The sequence below is a fragment of the Myxine glutinosa genome, chromosome 1, assembly GCF_964187855.1.
Source record: "Myxine glutinosa chromosome 1, kmMyxGlut1.1, whole genome shotgun sequence".
Classification (NCBI taxonomy): Eukaryota; Metazoa; Chordata; class Myxini; order Myxiniformes; family Myxinidae; genus Myxine; species Myxine glutinosa.
Genome location: NC_136261.1, coordinates 314,153,394 through 314,175,393, shown reverse-complemented (window position 1 = coordinate 314,175,393; position 22,000 = coordinate 314,153,394). Strand labels below are relative to the sequence as shown.

General features: G+C 50.2%; 1 protein-coding gene across 1 annotated transcript in view; it reads left to right on the top strand.

The window, feature by feature from the left end:
• Positions 1-1,458: 1,458 nt before the first annotated feature.
• Positions 1,459-22,000, top strand: part of CPLANE1 (ciliogenesis and planar polarity effector complex subunit 1) — a 218,550-nt gene continuing 198,008 nt past the window's right edge. Inside the window, exons 1-6 of the mRNA XM_078778809.1 lie at positions 1,459-1,502; positions 8,321-8,415; positions 8,521-8,656; positions 17,851-17,976; positions 20,747-20,973; positions 21,179-21,285. Of these exons, the coding sequence (XP_078634935.1) occupies positions 8,335-8,415; positions 8,521-8,656; positions 17,851-17,976; positions 20,747-20,973; positions 21,179-21,285 (677 nt within the window). The 5' untranslated portion in view covers positions 1,459-1,502; positions 8,321-8,334. The remainder of the gene's footprint in view (positions 1,503-8,320; positions 8,416-8,520; positions 8,657-17,850; positions 17,977-20,746; positions 20,974-21,178; positions 21,286-22,000) is intronic.

Here is a 22,000-nt window from a genome sequence, read left to right as displayed (position 1 = left end):
CCCCTCCCACTCTCCAACCCCTCTCACTCTCCAACCCCTCCCACTCTCCAACCCCTCTCACGCTCCAACCCCTCTCACTCTCCAACCCCTCTCACTCTCCAACCCCTCCCACTCTCCAACCCCTCTCACTCTCCAACCCCTCTCAATCTCCAACCCCTCCCACTCTCCAACCCCTCTCACTCTCCAACCCCTCCCACTCTCCAACCCCTCTCACTCTCCAACCCCTCTCACTCTCCAACCCCTCCCATTCTCCAACCCCTTTCACTCTCCAACCCCTCCCACTCTCCAACCACTTTCACTCTCCAACCCCTCCCACTCTCCAACCCCTTTCACTCTCCAACTCCTCCCACTCTCCAACTCCTCCCACTCTCCAACCCCTTTCACTCTCCAACCCCTTTCACTCTCCAACCCCTTTCACTCTCCAACCCCTCTCACTCTCCAACTCCTCTCAATCTTCAACCCCTCTCACTCTCCAACCCCTCCCATTCTCCAACCCCTCTCACTCTCCAACCCCTCTCAATCTTCAACCCCTCTCAATCTTCAACCCCTCCCATTCTCCAACCCCTCTCACTCTCCAACCCCTCCCATTCTCCAACCCCTCTCACTCTCCAACCCCTCCCATTCTCCAACCCCTCTCACTCTCCAACCCCTCCCATTCTCCAACCCCTCTCACTCTCCAACCCCTCCCATTCTCCAACCCCTCTCACTCTCCAACCCCTCCCATTCTCCAACCCCTCTCACTCTCCAACTCCTCCCACTCTCCAACCCCTTTCACTCTCCAACCCCTTTCACTCTCCAACCCCTCTCACTCTCCAACTCCTCTCAATCTTCAACCCCTCTCACTCTCCAACCCCTCCCATTCTCCAACCCCTCTCACTCTCCAACCCCTCTCACTCTCCAACCCCTCTCACTCTCCAACCCCTCTCAATCTTCAACCCCTCTCACTCTCCAACCCCTCTCACTTTCCAACCCCTCTCTGTCTCACCCATCCCATTCTCTTTCCCTCACTCCCACTCCCCTCCTCGGACCACCCGCCACTCCCAGAGTGTACAGTATGGTGACATGTGATGAGACATCCCTCTGCTCCTCCATACTTCCCCAACCATCCTCCTCCCCCCCCTTCTATCTCCCCCACCCATTTCCTTTCCCTTCTCCCCTCCCACTTGCCCTACTCTAGCCCCTCCATTTGTCCTCCCCTTTTCACCCTCCCCTCCTCCTCTCTCTCATTCCTCCTCCCTTCCTCTCTCTTCATATTCCCGTCACGAAGCGACTCTGCGTTACCCAGCAACGCCAGTTAGGCTACCTTTTATAGTTTTAAATAAAACCCAACCCCGGCCCTCCCTTCCCCCGCCCGCCATGTACTTCTCCTGTCGCTGACCCTTCTCAGTCCCCCGACTCCCGAGCCCTCTTGCTCCCCACCTCGCCGGCTCTGTCTTCCTCATATGTGGCAGTCTGCTCCCCTTGTAATCATCGCCACCCCCACGAGCAACGCCAGTCGGCAGGTATCCCTGCTAGTATATTATGACTACATTGCAAATCACATGATCTTATCTTGAAGATCTTGTGTATATTATTATTATTGAAGCCGAGTTACGCTGCTGTAACGTGAGCGACTGCACTGAGGCATACGATTACAACCCCTTTGTCTAGTTTATCGCAACTGGTTAAAAGGGAGATAGGAAGGAAACCCAACATTTGTTGAGGCTGTAAAGGCTGGACTTGGCACTGGCCCGTAGTATTGCAGGACCGTGCTGATCGTGGAACTTCACATACGTGAAGATGTCAGTAGTTTGAAGAAGAAGAATAAATATGGCGAAGAAGAAGAAGGAGTCAAAAAACATTTTTATCGATCGAACACCAGAGTAAATGTAATTGCTTACAGATGTTATAAGATGATACATTTATAACTATAAGAGGAAAAAAATTATACAGATGAAAAAAAAAATTGTTCATAGAAAAAGAAAGAAACACCCGAGTAAACCAGCAAACATGGTTGAGAGATCAATTATGTGACTAATGAGTTTTGAATAACCATGAGATCACTATTGACGTAGATAGCGAGATCGTTGGTTCTGAAGGATAACAGGGTAATATTGTCGCTGCTGATACCTTATTAAGGAATTGCTCGAGTCTGGAGTCCAGAGTCCGGGCTCGGTGTGGTCGGTTGCGCGCTGTGCGGCGCGGGGATCAGCCCATCATCCTCTTCGGGTCGGGGAGGTGTCGGGAAGAGCGCGACGGGATGAATCGATGGAGTTAATCGAGTTCGGCTTGAACTTAACTGATCGGTATTCTGTGGTAATTGTGAGTCGTCGAATTCCGGAAAGATAGCTTAGTCATTCGATCGTGGACGTTGTATATTATTATTGATAGCTGTGCGTGGTATTTAAGGGGGGTAGAGGGTGATTTGTGGGTCAGGTGGATGGGGAGCATCAGATCAAGGCCTCGGGAGAGGCCTGTGGTGTTCAGTCACCAAGCAGCTAGCTAGCGCTTGCAGGACCGCGCTGATCGTGGAACTTCACCTATACGTGAATGTCATTAGTTTGAAGAAGAAGAATCAAATAGGGCGAAGAAGAATGAGAAGAGGGAGAAGAAGAAGCCCAGCCAACTTTTCCCAAACAACGGTTTTGAATTGAGTGCTACTTAAGCCACTTGGCACGAACCAGAAACTTGGTAACTGGTCACACCCTAGAAGTGAGCTGGGAATTAAGTTTGAAAATTGAGGGGTAGAGTGGAGGCCATCTGAACGATCTGGTAGAGATGGGAGACGAGAGAGACTACCTGATTGATTGATATGTGAAGCCATGCGGTTGAAGGAGCTGTGCTCCAACGCGAGTCGAACGGATTGATGCGACAAAAGACGGGAATTCGTCCGAGTTGCTTTATTGCACAAATCAAACTCGGGTACTCTAAAAACCCCGTTTATCGGGCAGCAATATATATACACACTCAAACACGTCATGCCGGAGCGTTTGCCCGGGAAAGGCGAGACCGGGCGTGCCCGGGCGTCCTGGGCGAGCCCTGGAAAGGCGAGGCTGGGCATGCCCGGGCGTCCTGGGCGAGCCCTGGAAAGGCGAGGCTGGGCATGCCCGGGCGTCCTGGGCGAGCCCTGGAAAGGCGAGTCTGGACGTGCCCGGGCGTCCTGGGCGAGCCCTGGAAAGGCGAGGCTGGGCATGCCCGGGCGTCCTGGGCGAGCCCTGGAAAGGCGAGGCTGGGCATGCCCGGGCGTCCTGGGCGAGCCCTGGAAAGGCGAGGCTGGGCATGCCCGGGCGTCCTGGGCGAGCCCTGGAAAGGCGAGTCTGGACGTGCCCGGGCGTCCTGGGCGAGCCCTGGAAAGGCAAGGCTGGGCATGCCTGGGCGAGCCCTGGAAAGGCGAGGCTGGGCATGCCCGGGCGTCCTGGGCGAGCCCTGGAAACGAGGCTGGGCATACCCGGGCGTCCTGGGCGAGCCCTGGAAAGGCGAGGCTGGGCATGCCCGGGCATCCTGGGCGAGCCCCGGAAAGGTGAGGCTGGGCGTGCCCGGGCGTCCTGGGCGAGCCCTGGAAAGGCGAGTCTGGGCATGCCCGGGAAAGACGAGACCGGGCGTGCCCCGGTGGCTCGGGCGAGCCCGGGAAAGGCGAGTCCGGGCATGCCCGGGAGAGGCGCGTCTGGGCCTGTCCGGGCGGCCTGGGCGAGCCCGGCATGGTGATCGCTCCCTGGCCTCGTCCTCGGCAGGTGCAAGGCGATTGTGTATACCCAGCGGTAACCGCTACACGCGCCCCTCCAGAATCGACTTGCACCGGCAGGGTCAATTTAAGGGGGGTCCTGATGACCCCGTCGAAGTGACCCCTGGAGGGTCGTGGGGGGGGGGGGGGTCTGGTGTGGTGGTGGGTGGTCGAGCGGGGGGAACCGTGGGCGGGGGGCGGCCTCGCCGCGGAGGAAGGGCCAACCGTGGTGGTTGGTCGACGTCCACGTGCGCTGGCTTGAGGCGGTCCACCGAAATCCGGTCCGACCTGCCGCCGATGTCGATGACGAATGACTTGTCGTCCCGTCGCAGGATCCGGAAGGGCCCGTCGTACGGCAGCTGGAGTGGCCCCCGGTGTGTGTCGTAACGCACAAAAATGTACTCCGCTGTGCGAAGCGCTGGGGGGACGTAGGACTGGGGGCCACCGTGGCGGGACGTTGGCACAGGGGCAAACCGTCGGGCGGCCTCCTGGAGGTCTGAGCGCTGGCGAGCTGCGGACCAGGGACTGGTAGCGTCGGGCACGAACTCGCCCGGGACGCGTAGCGGCTGGCCGTAGACGAGCTCGGCGGTAGACGCCTGGAGGTCCTCCTTGGGGGCCGTGCGGAGGCCCAAAAGGACCCACGGCAGCCGGTCGGTCCAACCGCTGTCCTGAAGGCCGGCCATGAGCGCGGCCTTCATGGAGCGGTGAAAATGTTCGCACAACCCATTGGCTTGGGGGTGGTAGGCCGTGGTACGGTGGAGCTTGACCCCCAGGTTGCGGGCGACCGCGCCCCACAGCTCGGAGGTGAACTGCGGACCGCGGTCCGAAGAGATGTCCGCCGGTGCGCCGAAATGGGCGACCCAGATGGCGATGAAAGCCTGTGCCACGTCGGCGGTGGTGGTGGAAACGAGGGGAACGGCTCCGGCCACCTGGTGGTCCTGTCCACCATGGTGAGCAGGTGTGTGAAACCCCGTGATGGGGGAAGGGGGCCCACCAGGTCCACATTGACGTGGTCAAAACGCTGTTCGGGCACGGTGAAAGGTGCCAGCGGGGCCTGGGTGTGGCGGTGGACCTTGGCCCGCTGGCAGGCCGTGCAGGCGTTGGCCCAATCGCGGACATCCCGTCGCAATCCGTGCCAGACGAAACACGCCGACACCAGCTTCTGGGGAGCTTTCTGGCCCGGGTGGGAAAGGCCGTGGAGGGAGGCGAAAATGCGGCGCTGCCAGGTAACGGGCACGACGGGGCGAGGCTGGCCTTGGGAGACGTCGCAGAGCAGGACAGTGTCCGCGAAGAGGACGTCAGCCAGGCGGAGGCCCGTGTCCGCCGCCCGGAGGGCTTGCACCGTGGTGTCGGTGGTCTGGTCGGCCGCCATGAGCACGAAGTCCACGCCGAGGTGGACTGCGTTTGCGCCGGCCCGAGAAAGACAGTCGGACATGGCGTTGTCTTTTCCGGCGACGTGCCGGATGTCCGTGGTAAATTCCGACACGGCGGAGAGGTGGCGCTGCTGGCGGGCCGACCACGGCTCCGTGACTGGCCATTGCGTAAACCAACGGCTTGTGGTCGACGAAAGCCGTGAACGGGCGGCCCTCCAGGAGGTGGCGGAAATGGCGAACGGCCAGGTACAGACCGAGGAGCTCGCGGTCAAATGTGCTGTATTTTACCTCGTTCGGCCGGAGTTGCCGGCTAAAAAAAGCGAGTGGCTGCCAAACCCCGTACACCCATTGTTCATGTACGGCGCCGAGGGCGATGGGAGCGTCGAGTACCGGGTGAGCCAGCAGCGTTGCGTCGGCGAGGGCCCGCTTCGCGCCCGTGAATGCCGCGTCCATGGCCACGGACCAGACGATGTCATGCTTGGCCGGCTTGCCCCGGAGGGCTTCGTAAAGGGGCCGCATGAGCTGAGCAGCGCGGGGCACGAAACGGTGATAAAAATTCACCATGCCGAGGAACTCCTGCAGGGCCTTGATGGAGCGGGGACGCGGGAACTTGGTGATGGCCTCGACCTTGGTTGGCAGCGGCACGGCCCCGTTCTTGGTGATGTGGTGGCCCAAAAAGTCAACGGTCGTCGTGCCGAAGTGGCATTTGGGCGGGTTGACGATTAAGCCGTGCTCACTGAGGTGCCTGAACAGTGTTCGGAGGTGGAGGAGGTGCTTGGCCCGGGACGTGCTGCGACGAGGATGTCGTCCAGGTAGACGAAGAGGAATGGCAGGTTGCGCAGCACGCCGTCCATCAAGCGTTGGAACGCCTGGGCTCGTGAATGAGGCCAAACTTGAGGCCAAACGGCATCCTCAAAAATTCGAACAGGCCGAACGGCGTGATGACGTTTTCGGGACGTCGGCCGGCCTGACGACAGGTACCTGGTGGTATCCCCGTATCAGGTCAATTTTTGAAAAAATGATCCGTCTCGCCAAACGGGCGGAAAAGTCTTGGATGTGCGGGATCGGATACCTGTCGGGGGTGGTAACGTCGTTGAGGCGGCGGTAGTCGCCACATGGGCGCCATCCGCCCCCCGGCTTTGGCACGATGTGCAGTGGTGAGGCCCACGCGCTATCGGAGCGCCGCACGATGCCGAGGTGCTCCAACGCGTCAAACTCGGCTTTGGCCACGGCGAGCTTGGCCGGGTCGAGGCGGCGGGCTCTGGCGTAGACCGGCGGGCCCGTAGTGGGTATGTGGTGCTCGATACCATGTCGCACTGCGACGGCCGAAAACGTCGGCTGTGTGAGGGCCGGGAATTCCACGAGCATGCGAGCGAAATCGTTCGCCGCCGGGAGGGCGCACGCTAGTTCGGTCGGCGTGGAGCTGCTCATCGTGCATGCCAGGGAGCTGAAGGTCTCGGCGTTGACAAGGCGACGCCGTTTGACGTCAACCAGCAGCCCGTGCGCGCAGAGGAAGTCGGCGCCCAGCAAAGCCATGGGCACGCTTGTGGTCACAAAGGTCCAATTAAAGTGCTGGCTGCCGAAGCAGAGGGTGACGTTGCGCGGGCCGAAGGTGCGTATGGCCGATCCATTGGCAGCGACCAAGGAGGGGCCGCAAACGGCGGTCTGCTTGTCCTGCTCGGAGGTGGGTATGACGCTCAGTTGGGCGCCGGTATCACAAAGGAAACGCCGCCCGGATGCTTTGCTCTTAATAAAAAGCAAGTTGCCCGAGTGGCCGGCGCTCATGGCTGGTAATGAACGCCGGCCCGGTCGTTTCCCGACTTGCCAAAAGTGCACGGGGGTCGGCATGTCCGAGCCTTCTGTCCGAACCTGGCGTGGTAATAACACCACGCCGGGTCAGGTGGAGGCCCCGGCCGTCGTGTTGGACGGCGGCGGGCTCCAGGTAGCCGCCCCGATGTGCTGGCCTGCCGAGGAGATCTTGTCGGCTTCCCTGGCGAGGGCGCGGGGATCCGCGATCTGTGTGCCTGCCAGGGCGAAGCGTACCTGGCTAGGCATCTGGCAGAGGAACAGCTCCCAGAAAAGAAAATCCGGAGAGTGCTCACCGAGCAGAGAGAGCATGTAGTCCATTCGCTCGGACGGGCGCGTGTCGCCGAGCTCGGGCAGGTCGAGCAGGCGTCGTGCGCGTTCCGCCGGTGAGAGGGCGAATGCGTCGAGGAGGAGCGTCTTGATCGCGCCATACTTGTCAGCGGCTGGCAGGTGCTGGAGGAGGCTCAGGGCGCGGGCCGCGGTGGCGGAGCCGAGTGCCGCTACCACATGGTGGAAGCGGGTGTCGTCGGCGGTGATGCCTCGCATGGCAAACTGGGAGTCCGCCTGGGCGAACCAAACCGCCGCGTGAGCCTCCCAGAAGGTAGGCAGTTTAAGGGCAACTGCCGTGTCCATGTCGGGGTCACCAATGAAGGAGCTGTGCTCCAACGCGAGTCAAACGGATTGACGCGACAAAAGACGGGAATTCGTCCGAGTTGCTTTATTGCACAAATCAAACTCGGGTACTCTAAAAAGCCCGTTTATCAGGCAGCAATATATATACACACTCAAACGCGTCATGCCGGAGCGTTTGCCCGGGAAAGGCGAGACCGGGCGTACCCAGGCGTCCTGGGCGAGCCCTGGAAAGGCGAGTCTGGACGTGCCCGGGCGTCCTGGGCGAGCCCTGGAAAGGCGAGGCTGGGCATGCTCGGGCGTCCTGGGCGAGCCCTGGAAAGGCGAGGCTGGGCATGCCCGGGCGTCCTGGGCGAGCCCTGGAAAGGCGAGGCTGGGCATGCCCGGGCGTCCTGGGTGAGCCCTGGAAAGGCGAGGCTGGGCATGCCCGTGCGTCCTGGGCGAGCCCGGGCGTCCTGGGCGAGCCCTGGAAAGGCGAGTCTGGGCATGCCCGGGAAAGACGAGACCGGGCGTGTCTGGGCGGCTCGGGCGAGCCCGGGAAAGGCGAGTCCGGGCATGCCCGGTAGAGGCGCGTCTGGGCCTGTCCGGGCGGCCTGGGCGAGCCCGGCATAGTGATCGCTCCCTGGCCGCGTCCTCGGCAGGTGCAAGGCGATTGTGCATACCCACTACCCAGCGGTAACCGCTACATGGTGAACATTGTCCTGCAATTCAAACTACTGACTGGAATATTTATTTATTTTTCTTCATGGTCAGGCAGTGTCATGAGTTTTGCGATCCTAGGTTTTGAACGTATTTGTTCCATGTGCCGCAGGTACCTAGCTGGGTATGCGTGCTTCCCTGGAGGTCATCGCCTCGTCCACCATTCGCCGACGGAAGCCATGGCCGAGGATCCAGTGGCTTGGGCAGGTGAGTCGTTGCTTTTATGAAGAGTTTGTATCAATGTGACTGCACTGAGAGCTTTGATGTCTGATTTTCAAAATCTGCTCCTATTTTGACCCATGTCACGTGTAGCAAAAGGAGGGACTTTATCTGCTGGATTCCCAAAGACTCAGTGAGTTGCTGCTTCCTTCTGGGCGGACTCGTCTGCGTGTTTCGAAGCTCCAGCCTCTCCTGCCAAGGGTGAGGCTCTTGGCGATTTCCAATGGAGGTGGGTGTTTTCATGCATTGAAGGAAACGTGTGAGCAAAGATCGACGCAAACGTGTAAAACAAAAGATTCATGCTATGCATGGAATGCAATATTATATTGGTGATTCATAGTCATTTGAATACTTATTTTGCTTTGTATGAGTCAGAAACATAGTGATCGTTGGTTAACCATTCAGCGTTAAAGTTAACCACAGCGTTAAAGTTAACTATTCAGCGCTAAAGTTTACCACTCAGCGTTAAAGTTAACCATTCAGCGTTAAAGTTAACCACTCAACGTTAAAGTTAACCACTCAGCATTAAAGTTAACCACTCAGCATTAAAGTTAACCACTCAACATTAAAGTTAACCACTCAGCGCTTAAGTTAACCACTCAGCGCTTAAGTTAACCACTCTGTGCTGGAGTTAACCACTCTGCGCTAAAGTTAACTACTCAGCGCTATAAAAGCAACCACCAGCAACCAGACAAGTTCCACCAGTAATAATCACACGAGACTACCACAATACCACATCAATACCACATCAATACCACATCATCAATGCATCATCAATACATCATCAATACCAACATCAATACCTCAATACCACATCGAGCAAACTTCATTACCAACATCATCGTGGTTATCAGATTGTTTTTCATTACCATGGTTTGGTCCTCCCAGAACTTGTCGGATCCTGCCGAAATGTGTAGTGAGTGGTGTATAGTTGCAAAGGGTTGAGGAAATTTTATTACGTCCAACACTGAAATGGGTGGAGGTTGTGTTTTCACCTCTGTCTGTTTGTCTGATTGTCTGTTTGTGAGCAGGATATCTCAAAAGGTTGGACGGATTCGGGCGAAATTTGGTGGAGAGGTTGGTTATGTGACATGGATGAAATTATTGGATTCTGGTGAAGTTACGGATCTGGATCTGAGAATTTTAAAAGTGATTTTCACCATTGAGAGATTGGGGGGGGGGGGGGGGGGGGAAGGATATATAGCACGATGTCTCAAAAAGTTGTGGACGGATTCGGATGAAACTTGGTGGACAGGTTAGGTATGTCACAAGGATAAATAGATTAGATTTTGATGAAAATCTGAATCTGGATCCGTATGGGAGAATTTTTAAATTTTTCAAGTGAAACTTCACCAATGAGTGATAGGGCCAAAAACGATATGTAGCATGATATTTAAAAACGTTGTGGATGACTTATTACAAAACTTGGTGGATGAGTTGGATAAGCGACAAGAACAAGCCGATTACATTTTGGTTCATGTCGGATCCAGATATGACCCATCAGTGGGATACAAAACGTAAACTGTTTAGCCTGGCGGACCGGAGGTATGCTCTCTACCAAGTGCCATTCGAGTTGTTATTAAATTTTACCTTTCGTTTGTTTTACAGTTAGGAATGGAATACACAGAACATTTATCAAACTATGGGAACCTCCACGGGAAGCAAGAAGTTGATGTTTCTGGCATTAATCCTTCGTAGGAGCAAAAAGGCAAAACTGGGAGGTTTAACTCCGAAAACGTCAGCTTCTCGCTTCCCACTGCAATTGCAACACCTCAATCAACGTCGTCTACATCTGTCGCGTCTTATATTTTTCATAATTAATTGCAAGCCCAATTTTTCACCATGAGCAAGCTGCTCGGTCTGAATTCATGCAACACCATCTCACCATTTTCTAGTCAAAACAGATCTACGCGCTCAACAGAGAACACCAGGATGATTTGTTTTTATCACTGGGTGTGGATTATCAGGTAGGGGCAACCAATCAATTTCCAGTACTTTTCCTTCAAAGGCAAGATTTGGACATTTCCGGGTGGGAGGACGAGGTGGATGAAGTAGGCCACGGTGGGACAGTCAACCTACGGTTTCTTACTAGTTTTCTTCCACAGACTGTTGGACATTTGCAAGTCCTAACCTTTACAATACAGTGTTCCTGTCCCCACGTTTGCCAGTGGGGTATTTTGAATTATAAGCAGTAGAAATGTTTTTTGCTTCATGTCTGTAACCCGAGTTATTGTCCCCCGTCGCACCGCGGAGCGAAAGGGGGACTATGGTTTTCCCCTCCGTGCGGGCGTGCGTGCGAATGTAAGTCCGTGCATGCGTGCATAAGCGAAGGACCGAATTCTAATTTGGTGTGTGGGTGCAACCCACGTCAACATCCAAGATGGCCGCCGCCATGTATGTCTGACGCCATGTATGTCTGAACCTTGTGAGCAGAATATCTTGAAAAATAAGCGAAGTACCAACTTCTAATCTGGTGTGTGGGTGTATGTAGGCATAAGGAAGAACGCCATTGAAAATTGGGTCGCCACGTCAAAATCCAAGATGGCCACCACCATATATATGTCTGTGAACCTTGTGAGCGAAATATCTTGAAAAATAAACTAACTACTAACTTCTAATCTGGTGTGTGGGTGTATCTACGCATAAGGGAGAACGCTATTGAAAATTGGGTCGCCACGTCAAAATCCAAGATGGCCGCCTTGCGTCTTCCACTTTGTCAACTCACATCACTTCAACGACGGGGGACCTAGGCGTAACGCTTGTTTTTTATTTATTTTCAGGTGTGATTGAGGCAGCTGTCAGTTGCCTGTACACCACTCAAATAAATGTGTCAGAAGAACGAGTTGCATGCTTGGAACCAGATTGCCCGTGAGGCGGGTACTCTGCTCGTATGGTGTAATGGGGACAACAACAACAAACAACATGCATTTTAAGGCCATTTTTCCTGCTAGAGCTGGGGTTAGCCTTGCGGTCCCCATGACGATCCTCTCCATTTTCCCCTATTTTCTGCATCTCTCCTTGTTAATCCCCTTGCCCGCATTTCTTCTTCCACCATCTTTAGCCAAGTCTTTCTCGGTCTTCCCTGTCCTCTACTTCCTTCTACATTCATTTCCATCACTCTTCTCAACCAGTCACTTTCATCCTTCCTCAACACATGACCAAACCATCTCAACCTGTTCCTCTTCACAGCATCAATCACAGGCTCTATTCCCATCATCTTTCGCAATTCATCATTTGTCTTCCTCTCTCTCAACGATACTCCGCACATCCACCGAACCATTCGCATTTCCACCCTTTCCAGCCTTTGTTGCTGCTCTACGTTCATTACCCATGTCTCGCTCCCATAAATCATAACACTTCTCACACATGCAGCATACACCTTTCCCTTCAGCTTCAACAGAATAATAATAATAATAAAAAACCCACCTTTAGAGGCCATTTTTCTCCGCAAGGTGGGGGTTGGCCTTTTTCGGGCACCGTGGTTGTTGTTGTTTTTGTTGGTCCCCTTTTTGAAGCAATGTTTTATGGCCGGATGCCCTTCCTGCCGCCAACCCTGTTTGTCGCCTTTTTACGACAAACAGGGAATTACCAGTGAACTGGTACTCAATTAGCCGACCTCGGAAGGATGACAGGCTGAGTCAACCCCCCTGGCGTTAATCAGCGATCGACCGGGATTCGAACCCAGGATCCTCGGATCCTAAGCTGGCGCCCTAGCCGCGAAGCCAACACCAGGGTTCAGCTTCAACAGAATGAAAGAATGAAAACTCAGGACAACAGAATGAAAACTATAACGGCACTTGGTAGAGCACATACCTCCGCCAGGCTGAACAGTTTACGATTTCTAGCCCACTGATAGGCCAGATCTGCATTCGGACCTGAACCAAAATCTAATCAGCTCGTTCTTGTCACCTCCCCAAATCATCCACCAAGTTTTGTCATAACCCTTCCACAACTTAAAAAAAATCGTTTTTGGCCCTATCTCTCACTTGTGAAAAACAACTTGGAAAAAATTCCATTATCTGGATCCTCAACAAAATCTAATGGACTTGTCCTTGGCACACACTCAATCAGTCCACCAGGTTTTGTCTGAATCAGTCCATATCTTTTTGAGATCCTGCTCACAGACAGACAGACAGACAGACAAGCAAACGGGTGAAAACATAACCTCTGTCCACCTTTGGTGGCGCAGGTAACAAAGTGCTTCCCTTAGTCACAATCCATGAGCTTTAAATTGATTTGACATCTAAAGACATGATTATCGCATGGTCCTGGTCATCAACCTCGACATCTGAATTATGTGAACTTTTTTGTATACATCGTCGAGGCTCGTGGAAGAGCTAGTACTACTATACTGAACGGATCACGATACAACAGGACAAAAGAAACAGTAAACAGAGGGGAGAAACACCAACGGCAGAGTTGAAGGCCAACATCGAGGCAGACTTGGAAAAGCAATGGGTGTGGGGAGGAATGGGGGGGAGAGGGGTGGAGAGGATGCATGGGTTGAGCAAGATGGAATCATGAGGAAACTCTCAGGAGGGAAATTGGAAATTTGGAAGGATGAGGGATTGGGGTGTGTTAACGAGGGTAGAAAAGATCATTGTTTTGGATTCCGGTCGATCTCTGAAGGTGGTGAACAGCTGTCCTGAAGGCCTGGAGGGAAGAAGGAGATTAAAGATAATGCATAAGTTGGTTCCACAGGTGGGAAAAAAGAGTAACAAATGAGTGGCGGTGAGCAGTGATCGTAGATTTAGGTAGTTTCACCAGAAAGGGGTTGATGAAAGGTTGGAAATGTTATCGCATATTAAGTTACTTGTATTGACCCTACCAATAACTTGTTGTACCCATAAAGTTTTGCCCCCTCAGATGATACCAACATCTCATCTGGTCCATGGACTAATTGATGGCATTTGCGGTAACATTCATTAATGATACCAATGTTTTTTTTTTTTTGCTGGCTTATGTTGCAGCTTTGCAAAATCCATTTTCTTTGTGTGCATCAATCATTATTATCGTTACCTTGCTCACTTCATGTGTTCTGAGAAAATGCTATATATACATGGTATTTGTTGGTTGCTGATGCAGTTTGATAAGGAATGAACATTTGGAAACTTTAATCTATTTGGCTGGTAGTGTAGCTCATGGTGCTTGCGATCAGCGAAAATGTCACGAATTGCTATTTTCGGGTCATGCTGAATGGACAATGCAGTAGACCAGCACCCTTAAAAATGGTATCCCACAAGGATCTGTCTTGTCCCCAGCACTCCAACTTGTACAAGGCTGACTTGCCACAAACTTCTGGCTTTGAAAAAATCCTTACTACTGGTAAAACATTTGAAGAGGTACAGCAGACTCTTACAAAGTACATCAAAACTTTGCACACCTACAGTTACTTCAGAAAGGATTCACACCCCTTGACTTTTTTTACATTTTGTTATGTTACTGAATTTAATATGGATTAAATTGAGATTGTTTTTGTCACTAATATTTTATTGGCAAGCGGATGGTGGTGCAAGGTGAAAATGGCATTGGGATTTGTGCATCTGGAGAAGGCCTTTGACAATGTCCCGAGAGGGATGGTGATGGTGACACTGAGATGGATGGGAGTGCCAAAAGCATAAATTAGATTGGTTTGAGGTAAGGAAGCGCTCTCGGCCCACTCCTGTTTATCATGGTGATGGATTTGGTAAGGAGGAAGGTAAACATGAAATATATTCTGGGGAGGGTATTGAGTATATTAAAAAGGGGAGATGTAGAAAATAGGGCAAAATGGAGAAGATTGTCATGGCGCCCGCAAGGCTAACCCCCACTCTAGCAGGGAAAATGGCCTTAAAATGCTTGTTGTTGTGTTATATATTGTATGCGGACAATCTGGTTGTTGTGGTGGAGAGTAGGCAGGAGATGCAGGAAGAACTGGGGGAGTGGAAGGAGGCATTTGAGAAACATGGGCTGACAATGAGCATGTAGAAGACGGAGGTGATGTGGGTTGGGCGGCAGAGAAAAGAAATGGATATCGGGTTAGAGGGGACGGAGATCAAACGAGGAAATAGGTTTTAGTATCTGGGTGGAACAGTGACTGGGATGGTAAGTCAGAAGCAGAGGTGAGGAGGAAGATTCAGGTGAGTGCGAATGTGTGGAGGAGGTTGGAGGGTATAATGGCTGATAGAAAGATTACAAAGAGAGTGAAAGGAAATGTTCTGATGTCGTATGTATATCGGGCCTACATTTATGGTCTGGAGTTGGTGGCAAACAGAAAGACAACAACAGAGGCTGCAGGTTTGTGAGAACAACCAACTGGGTCAGGAGGATTGTGGGAGTGAAGAGGGTGGATAGAAGGGGACTGGAATACCCGATGGAGGAGATTGTTGTGCAGATGAGCTTGATTGGGAGATTGGTGAAATTCTGGCTAAGGTGGGCTGGACATTTGGTGTGGATGGGGGTCGAGAGAATGGCAAAGAGAGCGGATAGGTTGAGGGAACAAGGTAGGAGGAAAAGAGGTAGACCGCGGTTGAGATGGGAGGATTGTGTGAAGAGGGATATCAGTAAGGTGGGGGTTGTTGAAGAGTGGAGAGAGTTGGCTGAGGACAGAGGGGAGTTGAGGAGTATCATGGTCAAGGCAGGGCAGGAGCTTGGTGCCATCAGACCTCACGCTTGTAAAGGGAAGAGGAGGAGGAGGAGGAGGAGGAGGAGGAGGAGGAGGAGACGACGATGAGACAAACAACAAGATCGACACAAATACCCCATAATTTCAAAGTGGATGTTTTTTTTTTTTTCAGGAAAAAAAAATATATTAAGTACAGAAATATCTCATTGACATAAGCATTCAACCCCCTGAGTAAATACTTTGTATAAGCGCATTTGGCAGCGATTACAGGTTTGAGTCTTCTTGGGTACGGTATGTCTATCATCTTTGGACATCTGGATTTGGGGAGTTTCTCCCATTCTTCCTTGCAGATTTACTCAAGCTCTGTCAAGTTGGATGGGAAGCATTGGTGAACAGCAATCTTCAAGTCGTTCAACAGATTCTCAGTGAGATTCAAGCCTGGGCTTTTTCTGGGCCACTCAAGGGCTTTCGTGTTCCTGTTCTGAAGCCATTACAGTGCTGCTTTGGCTATGCTTGGGGTCATTGTCCTGTTTGAACATAAATCTTTACTGCAGTCTAAGGTCTTTTGCACTTTGAATCAGGTTCACTTCAAGTATTTGCTTGTATTTGGCTCCATTCATTATTCCTTCTATCCTTACAAGCCTTCCAATTCCTGCCGCTGAAAAGCATCCCCATGGCATGATGCTGCCACCACCATACTTCACAGTAGGGATGATGTTAGATGGGTAATGAGCTGTGTTTGGTTTCCTCCAGAGGTAGTGCTTTGCATTCAAGCGAAAGAGTTCAATTGTTGTCTCGTCAGATCACAGAATCTTTTGCCGCATGCTCTGTCTTTCACGTGCCTTTCTGCAAACTCCAGGTGTGCTGTCATGTGCATTTTTCTCAGGAGTGGCTTCCGTCTGACCACTCTCCCATAAAGCCTAGATTTGTGAAGGTCTACAGAGACTTGTCCTTCCCGCAGGTTCTCCCATGTCAGCCAAGGAACTCTGTAGTTCTGTCAGAGTAGTCATTGGGTTCTTGGTCACTTCCCTGTCCAAGGACCTTCTTGCCCGTTTGCTCAGTTTGGTCAGGCGGCCAGTTCTAGGAAGAGTTTGGGTAGTTCCATGTTATTTAATTTTTATAATGATAGAGCTCACTGTGCTTTTGGGATATTTTGACGCTCGAGAAATTGTTTTATATCCTTCCCCAGATCTATGCCTCCTTACAATTATATCTCAGAGTTCCTCGGACAGTTCATCAGACTTCATTGTAGAGTTTCTTCTCTGACCTGCATTGTCAACTGTGGAACCTTCGGTAGAAAGGTGTGTTTCTTTCTAAATCATGTGCAATCAATTGAATTGGCCACAGGTGGACTCCAATCAAGTTGTAGAGACATCTCAAGGATGATCAAAAAAAATTGTCTGCACCTGAGTTCAATTTTTAATGTCATAGAAAGGGGTTGAATAATTATTGACTCAAGACATTTGAGCTTTTAATTTTTATTTATTTTGTAAAAATTTCTAAAAAAAACAAATTCCACTCTGACATTATGATGTATAATGTGTAAATCAGTGCCAAAAAATCTCTATTTAATTCATTCTAAATTGAGGCTGTAACACAAGAAAATGTGAATAAGCCAAGGGGTGTGAATACTTTCTGAAGGCACACTACAACCATCAATGACGACTCCATTTCAACATACGGAAGACCATCTGTTTGGCTTTCCAGGTGAAGAACAGAGAAACAGGCGGAAGAATACATGTCAAACTCCATGGCATCCCCTCCCTTTTGTTGTACCCAGACCTATCTCGGGGTAAAACTGGACAAAACACTCATCTTACACCAGCACGCAGAGAATGTAGCCAGAAAAATATCAGCTAGGGTCATTTCTACATTGTGAAACTACAGCCACTCAGGCTGCCTTTAAAGCAGCTGAACAACCTGCACACCCCCTGCATCACAGACTCCTTGGAGAATTGCCTGTATAATGACTCAAGAGCAACAAGCCCTTCATCGAGCAAAACATCAGGCAGGGCAAACAACATTGGCTCCTCAGAGAGCAGAGAAGGAAGGATTGCAACATTTGCTGCCAATCCATATCGAGCTTAATGGCTTCCACCATCCTTGCAAGGATGGTGCTGCCTGAGCCGTCTTTGGACGGATGTTGGGAGGTTCAGCCCATGAAAGCATGCTTCAGCACGTGCATCCTGGCCAACAATGCAACTTGTGACTGCAGTGCGATGCATACAGCAGACCATTTGGTGGAGGAGTACCCAAACACCACCTTGATGGGGGATGGAATTCACTGCAACAGCTCACTGCGAGAACCTAGGAGTAGCTGAGGACTGCCCATTTCACCAGCTAGTTTTCTCAACTCAAACCAAACCATACAAAGAAGGAAGGGGTAGCTCAGAGATAGTGTACTTACCTTAGTTGGTCTGGGTTTGATTTCTGATGTACGTTACAAACTCTTATCATGCTACTTCGCAGCCATGGCTTTGCATCAGAGTACGTCACTATTTGGCAGCCTGCATTTACTGGTGGACATTAAATATCCTTCCAAAAAGGATATTTACAATCCATGGTATCTTCCAATAAGAGCAGGCCACTGTGTGCTGGTACCCTGGCCAATCTCCCACATTCCAGCCCTAATCTACAGCACTCTGGGATGGTATGGTCCCCTGTCCAGTTGGTTTTAGGCCTTAGGAACTGCTTTGACAGAAGGAATGATCTTGACACAGAATATAGTCATTGGCCATGGATGCCAATGAGTTTGCATTGTTACGAAGGTAGCTCACACTTTATCGGTTTCCAATAGTTCCGTGCTTCCTTTTGTGCAGGCTCCTGGCTTGTTGGTCTACTAACAGATGGTGAACTCTTCCTTTGGCATAAGGACTCTGATTGTCTAAAGAGCATCCCTGCCGAATCATGTGTCCAAGATTTGATCTCCACGGATTGCTCTGGAGGTTCGTATTCTAATTGTTTCTCATTAGTCCCATTTATGTATTCATTTTCTTGCTTCCTAAGCTGCTATCCATCCATGTTTATAGCTTTGCATTTTTAACATTGAAACTATTAGTGAATCTTAAAAGGGGCAGAAGTTTTGATGAAGCATGATCTTGCATTGATATTGTATGTTCTTCCTTCAACTCCCTCCTTGTGAAACTCCCAAAATCCAGGCTTCCTGCTCGCTCTACACACGTGTTCTTTTCTTCTTTTTTACCTACTTGCAGAACTGCATTCCTGAGCCATTTCAATTCCATGCTTCCCTCCAGGGGCTTCAAGTTGGCAATATACCGCTTAGTAAATTGGCAATATACTGTCTCTAGCTTGGCAGATCTTTCTACCCTCTTTACTTGAAGGTTACTGGGTTTCCTTCCTTCTGCTCTCTCATCCCCCTGCTCATCGATAACTTATTTGTTGCCTGCAGCTGTTGGCACACTCAGAGTCTTTCCCTTCTATTCTCTATCACCTCACTCTTGTTTGAGCTTAGATTTGGTGCTGAATAAATAAACCTCTTTCAAATAACATTTAAAATGTAATTTTTATCATTATGTTAGATGTATACTTTGGTGTCATGCATGCTCAGAAATATTGTTCAATAAAAGGGGTTGAATACTTATTTTTATCAACTGGTGGACAAGTTGTGTGGATGTGTCATAAAGTGAATATATGTATGAGCATTGTCAATTATAGAAACTAGAAAATACTCGCCCAACAGGCGGAAAGCATCCAACTATTCCTCACCTTGCTGGGCCGATTCTTGTTGACACCTTTGTCTTGCATTCTGACAAATGAAATCCAATATTTTTCTTTTGGTGCTTTTGCCTTTTTCTCTTGGCATTGCAATGCACTTGTTTGAAATGCAATTTAGTTCTTGTTGCAAACAATACGTTTTACCAAAATTAATTTTCTCTTTTTTTTTTTTGGTCCTCAGGATTTCTGGCCAAAGTATTTTAAAGATCTGAATAGCTACCCCTGAATAGCTACTCCCCATGAAATCGACCATTTCCTGCAACTTTTATTGAATGGCATTTACTCGAATTAGGCCTCCTTATGGGACTTTTTGAAAATTTGCCACCCCCTCCATCTCTATGCCGTCCCAAATAAATTTTCTTCATGGGCACGTATATTGGTAGTACCTGCCCTATGGGCGATCTTGTCCCAAGCGTGCAACATGTTATTCTGCCACATCCCTTTATTTGGGCAGTATATAGGAAACTGACCGGTGCCTCAATCATTCCTGAAAATATGAATAACCAGGGTTACGTATATGGAGCAAAAATATGCGTACTGCTTATGTGCATATACACTACATGACCAAAAGTATGTGAACGCCTGAACATCGAACATCTCATTCCAAAATCATGGGCATTAGTATGGAGTTGGTCCGCCCTTTGCTGCTATAACAGTCTCCAATCTTCCGGGAAGGCTTTCCACTAGATGTTGGGACATTGCTGCAGGGATTTGCTTCCATTCAGCCGCAAGAGTATTATTGAGGTCGAGCACTGATGTTGGGCGATTAGGCCTGGCTTGCAGTCGGCGTTCCAATGCATCCCAAAGGTGTTCGATGGGGTTGAGGTCAGGGCTCTGTGCAGGCCAGTCAAGTTCCTCCACACCGATCTCGACAAACCATTTCTGTATGGACTTCGCTTTGTGCACGGGGACATTGTTATGCTGAAACAGGAAAGGGCCTTCCCCAAACTGTTGCCACAAAGTTGGAAGCGCACAATTGTCTAGAATGTCATTGTATGCTGTAGCATAAATATTTTCCTTCACTGGAACTAAGGGAAGGCTAACCCCCGCTCTAGCAGGGAAAATGGCCTTAAAATGCATGTTGTTGTTGTTGTTGTTGTACTGGAACTAAGGGGCCTAGCGCGACCATGAAAAACAGCCCCAGACCATTATTCCTCCTCCACCAAAACTGACAGTTGGCATGATGCATTCGGGCAGGTAGCGTTCTCCTGGCATCCGCCAAACACAGATTCATCTGTTGGACTGCCAGACGGTGAAGCGTGATTCATCACTCCAGGGAACGCGTTTCCACTGCTCCAGAGTCCAATGGCGATGAGCATTACACCACTCCAGCCGACGCTTGGCATTGCGCATGGTGATCTTAGGCTTGTGTGCGGCTGCTCGGCCATGGAAACCCATTTCATGAAGCTACCGACGAACAGTTGTTGTGCTGACGTTGCTTCCAGAGACAGTTTGGAACGCGGTAGTGAGTGTTGCACCCGAGGACAGGCGATTTTTACACGCTATGCGCTTCAGCATTCGGCGGTCGTGTTCTGTGAGCTTGTGTGGCCTACCACTTCGCGGCTGAGCTGTTGTTGCTCCTCGACGTTTCCACTTCACAATGACAGCACTTTCAGTTGACCAGGGCAGCTCTAGTAGGGCAGAAATTTGACGAACTGACTTGTTGGAAAGGTGGCATCCTATGACGGTGCCACATTGAAAGTCACTGAGTTCTTCAGTACGGCCCATTCTACTACCAATGTTTGTCTATGGAGATTGCATGGCTGTGTGCTTGATTATATATACCTGTCAGCAATGGGTGTGGCTGAAACAGCCAAATCCACGAATTAGAAGGGGTGTCCACATACTTGTGTGTGTGTGTGTGTGTGTGTGTGTGTGTGTGTGTGTGTGCGTGTGTGTGCGTGTGTGTGTGTGTGCGTGCGTGCGTGCGTGCATATATTCCTTTGGCACCATTTAATTTTCCTATGCTTACATTTGCAGATCCCACACTCATCCTCTGTGTTGCTGACGATGCTCGGCATATCTTGCTATGGAATTCACTTGGCCATCTGTTACTGTGGGAACTGGAGGACAGTCGGCCACTCTTGACTCTGGCTGCACAGTCCCCACATGGAAGCTGGTCATGCTTTGAGCCAGACCTAGGGCATACACGGCCTGTCATGGAAAATGTTGAGACTGCATCTGACGCAGCATTTTTTATACACGAGGTAATTTGATTATAATATAAATAGGAGAGAGTTATTTCAGTAACATTGGTTATGAACACATAAGTTCTGGATTCTGACACTGAAATTTTGTGTTTTCTGTTGGCGGAATGAATACTCATCACAATAGTGCTCTTTTGCCATTATATCTAATGTTGCTGATGTTCCTTGTTGTTGACAGTGATTGCAATGTGATTCTGTGTCGCAGGTGCTTGGAGACTGTGGTCTTTGTTCATTTGTATTTAACGTTGGATCAATATTAACCATCACAAGCCTCCTGTTGAGGTGGGGCAATGGAATACGATACAATTCCAGGTAAGGTGGGTTTGGGTGTACGCTTTGCATGGTTCCTTTTGTTTTAGAAAGTTTAAGAGTGTGGAAATCGACCATATGCTACATTCTGGGTGGGTGTTCTCATGTGGTGTGATTTAATGGCAGAGTGTGCACACATCATTGTTTTCGACTCAAATGTCATTTGTTTAGCTATGAGACTCTTCATCAGTTGTAGGCAAATGCACTTGAATAAATAGCATGCTTTTCTTTGGAAGTGGAAAGCTTGGTTTGTTGTTAAAATCGAATCATGACCTTGAGGCTTTCTGCTTAAACCAGGTTAATACTATGTATAGTGAATAGTCTAGGCTTTGTGGCTTTGTGACACTGTTGCTAGAGCATACAAGTGGAGTCTGGGAGGTTGATGGTTTGATTTTGACCTTGGCTAAATCTCACAAATAATAATTTTAAAAATGGCAGCTTCCTTGCTTGACACCTAATATTTGTAGGATAGAACATGGATACATATTGTAGGAAGGAGGATGTAACTTCAAAAACTTCAAAATGACACCACTCTATTTCATACGACAAAGCAATATGAAAATGCAAAAGAGATAGGGAAAGAAAATGGAGACAGAATAAGTCTGAGGCAGTGTTTTGTTCCAACCAAGGGTAAGGCCTGAAACGTCAGGATCTCTTTCATTCATGGCTGATCGATCACCATTTAAGGTGTTTTAGTTTGTATTTGTTTTGACTGATC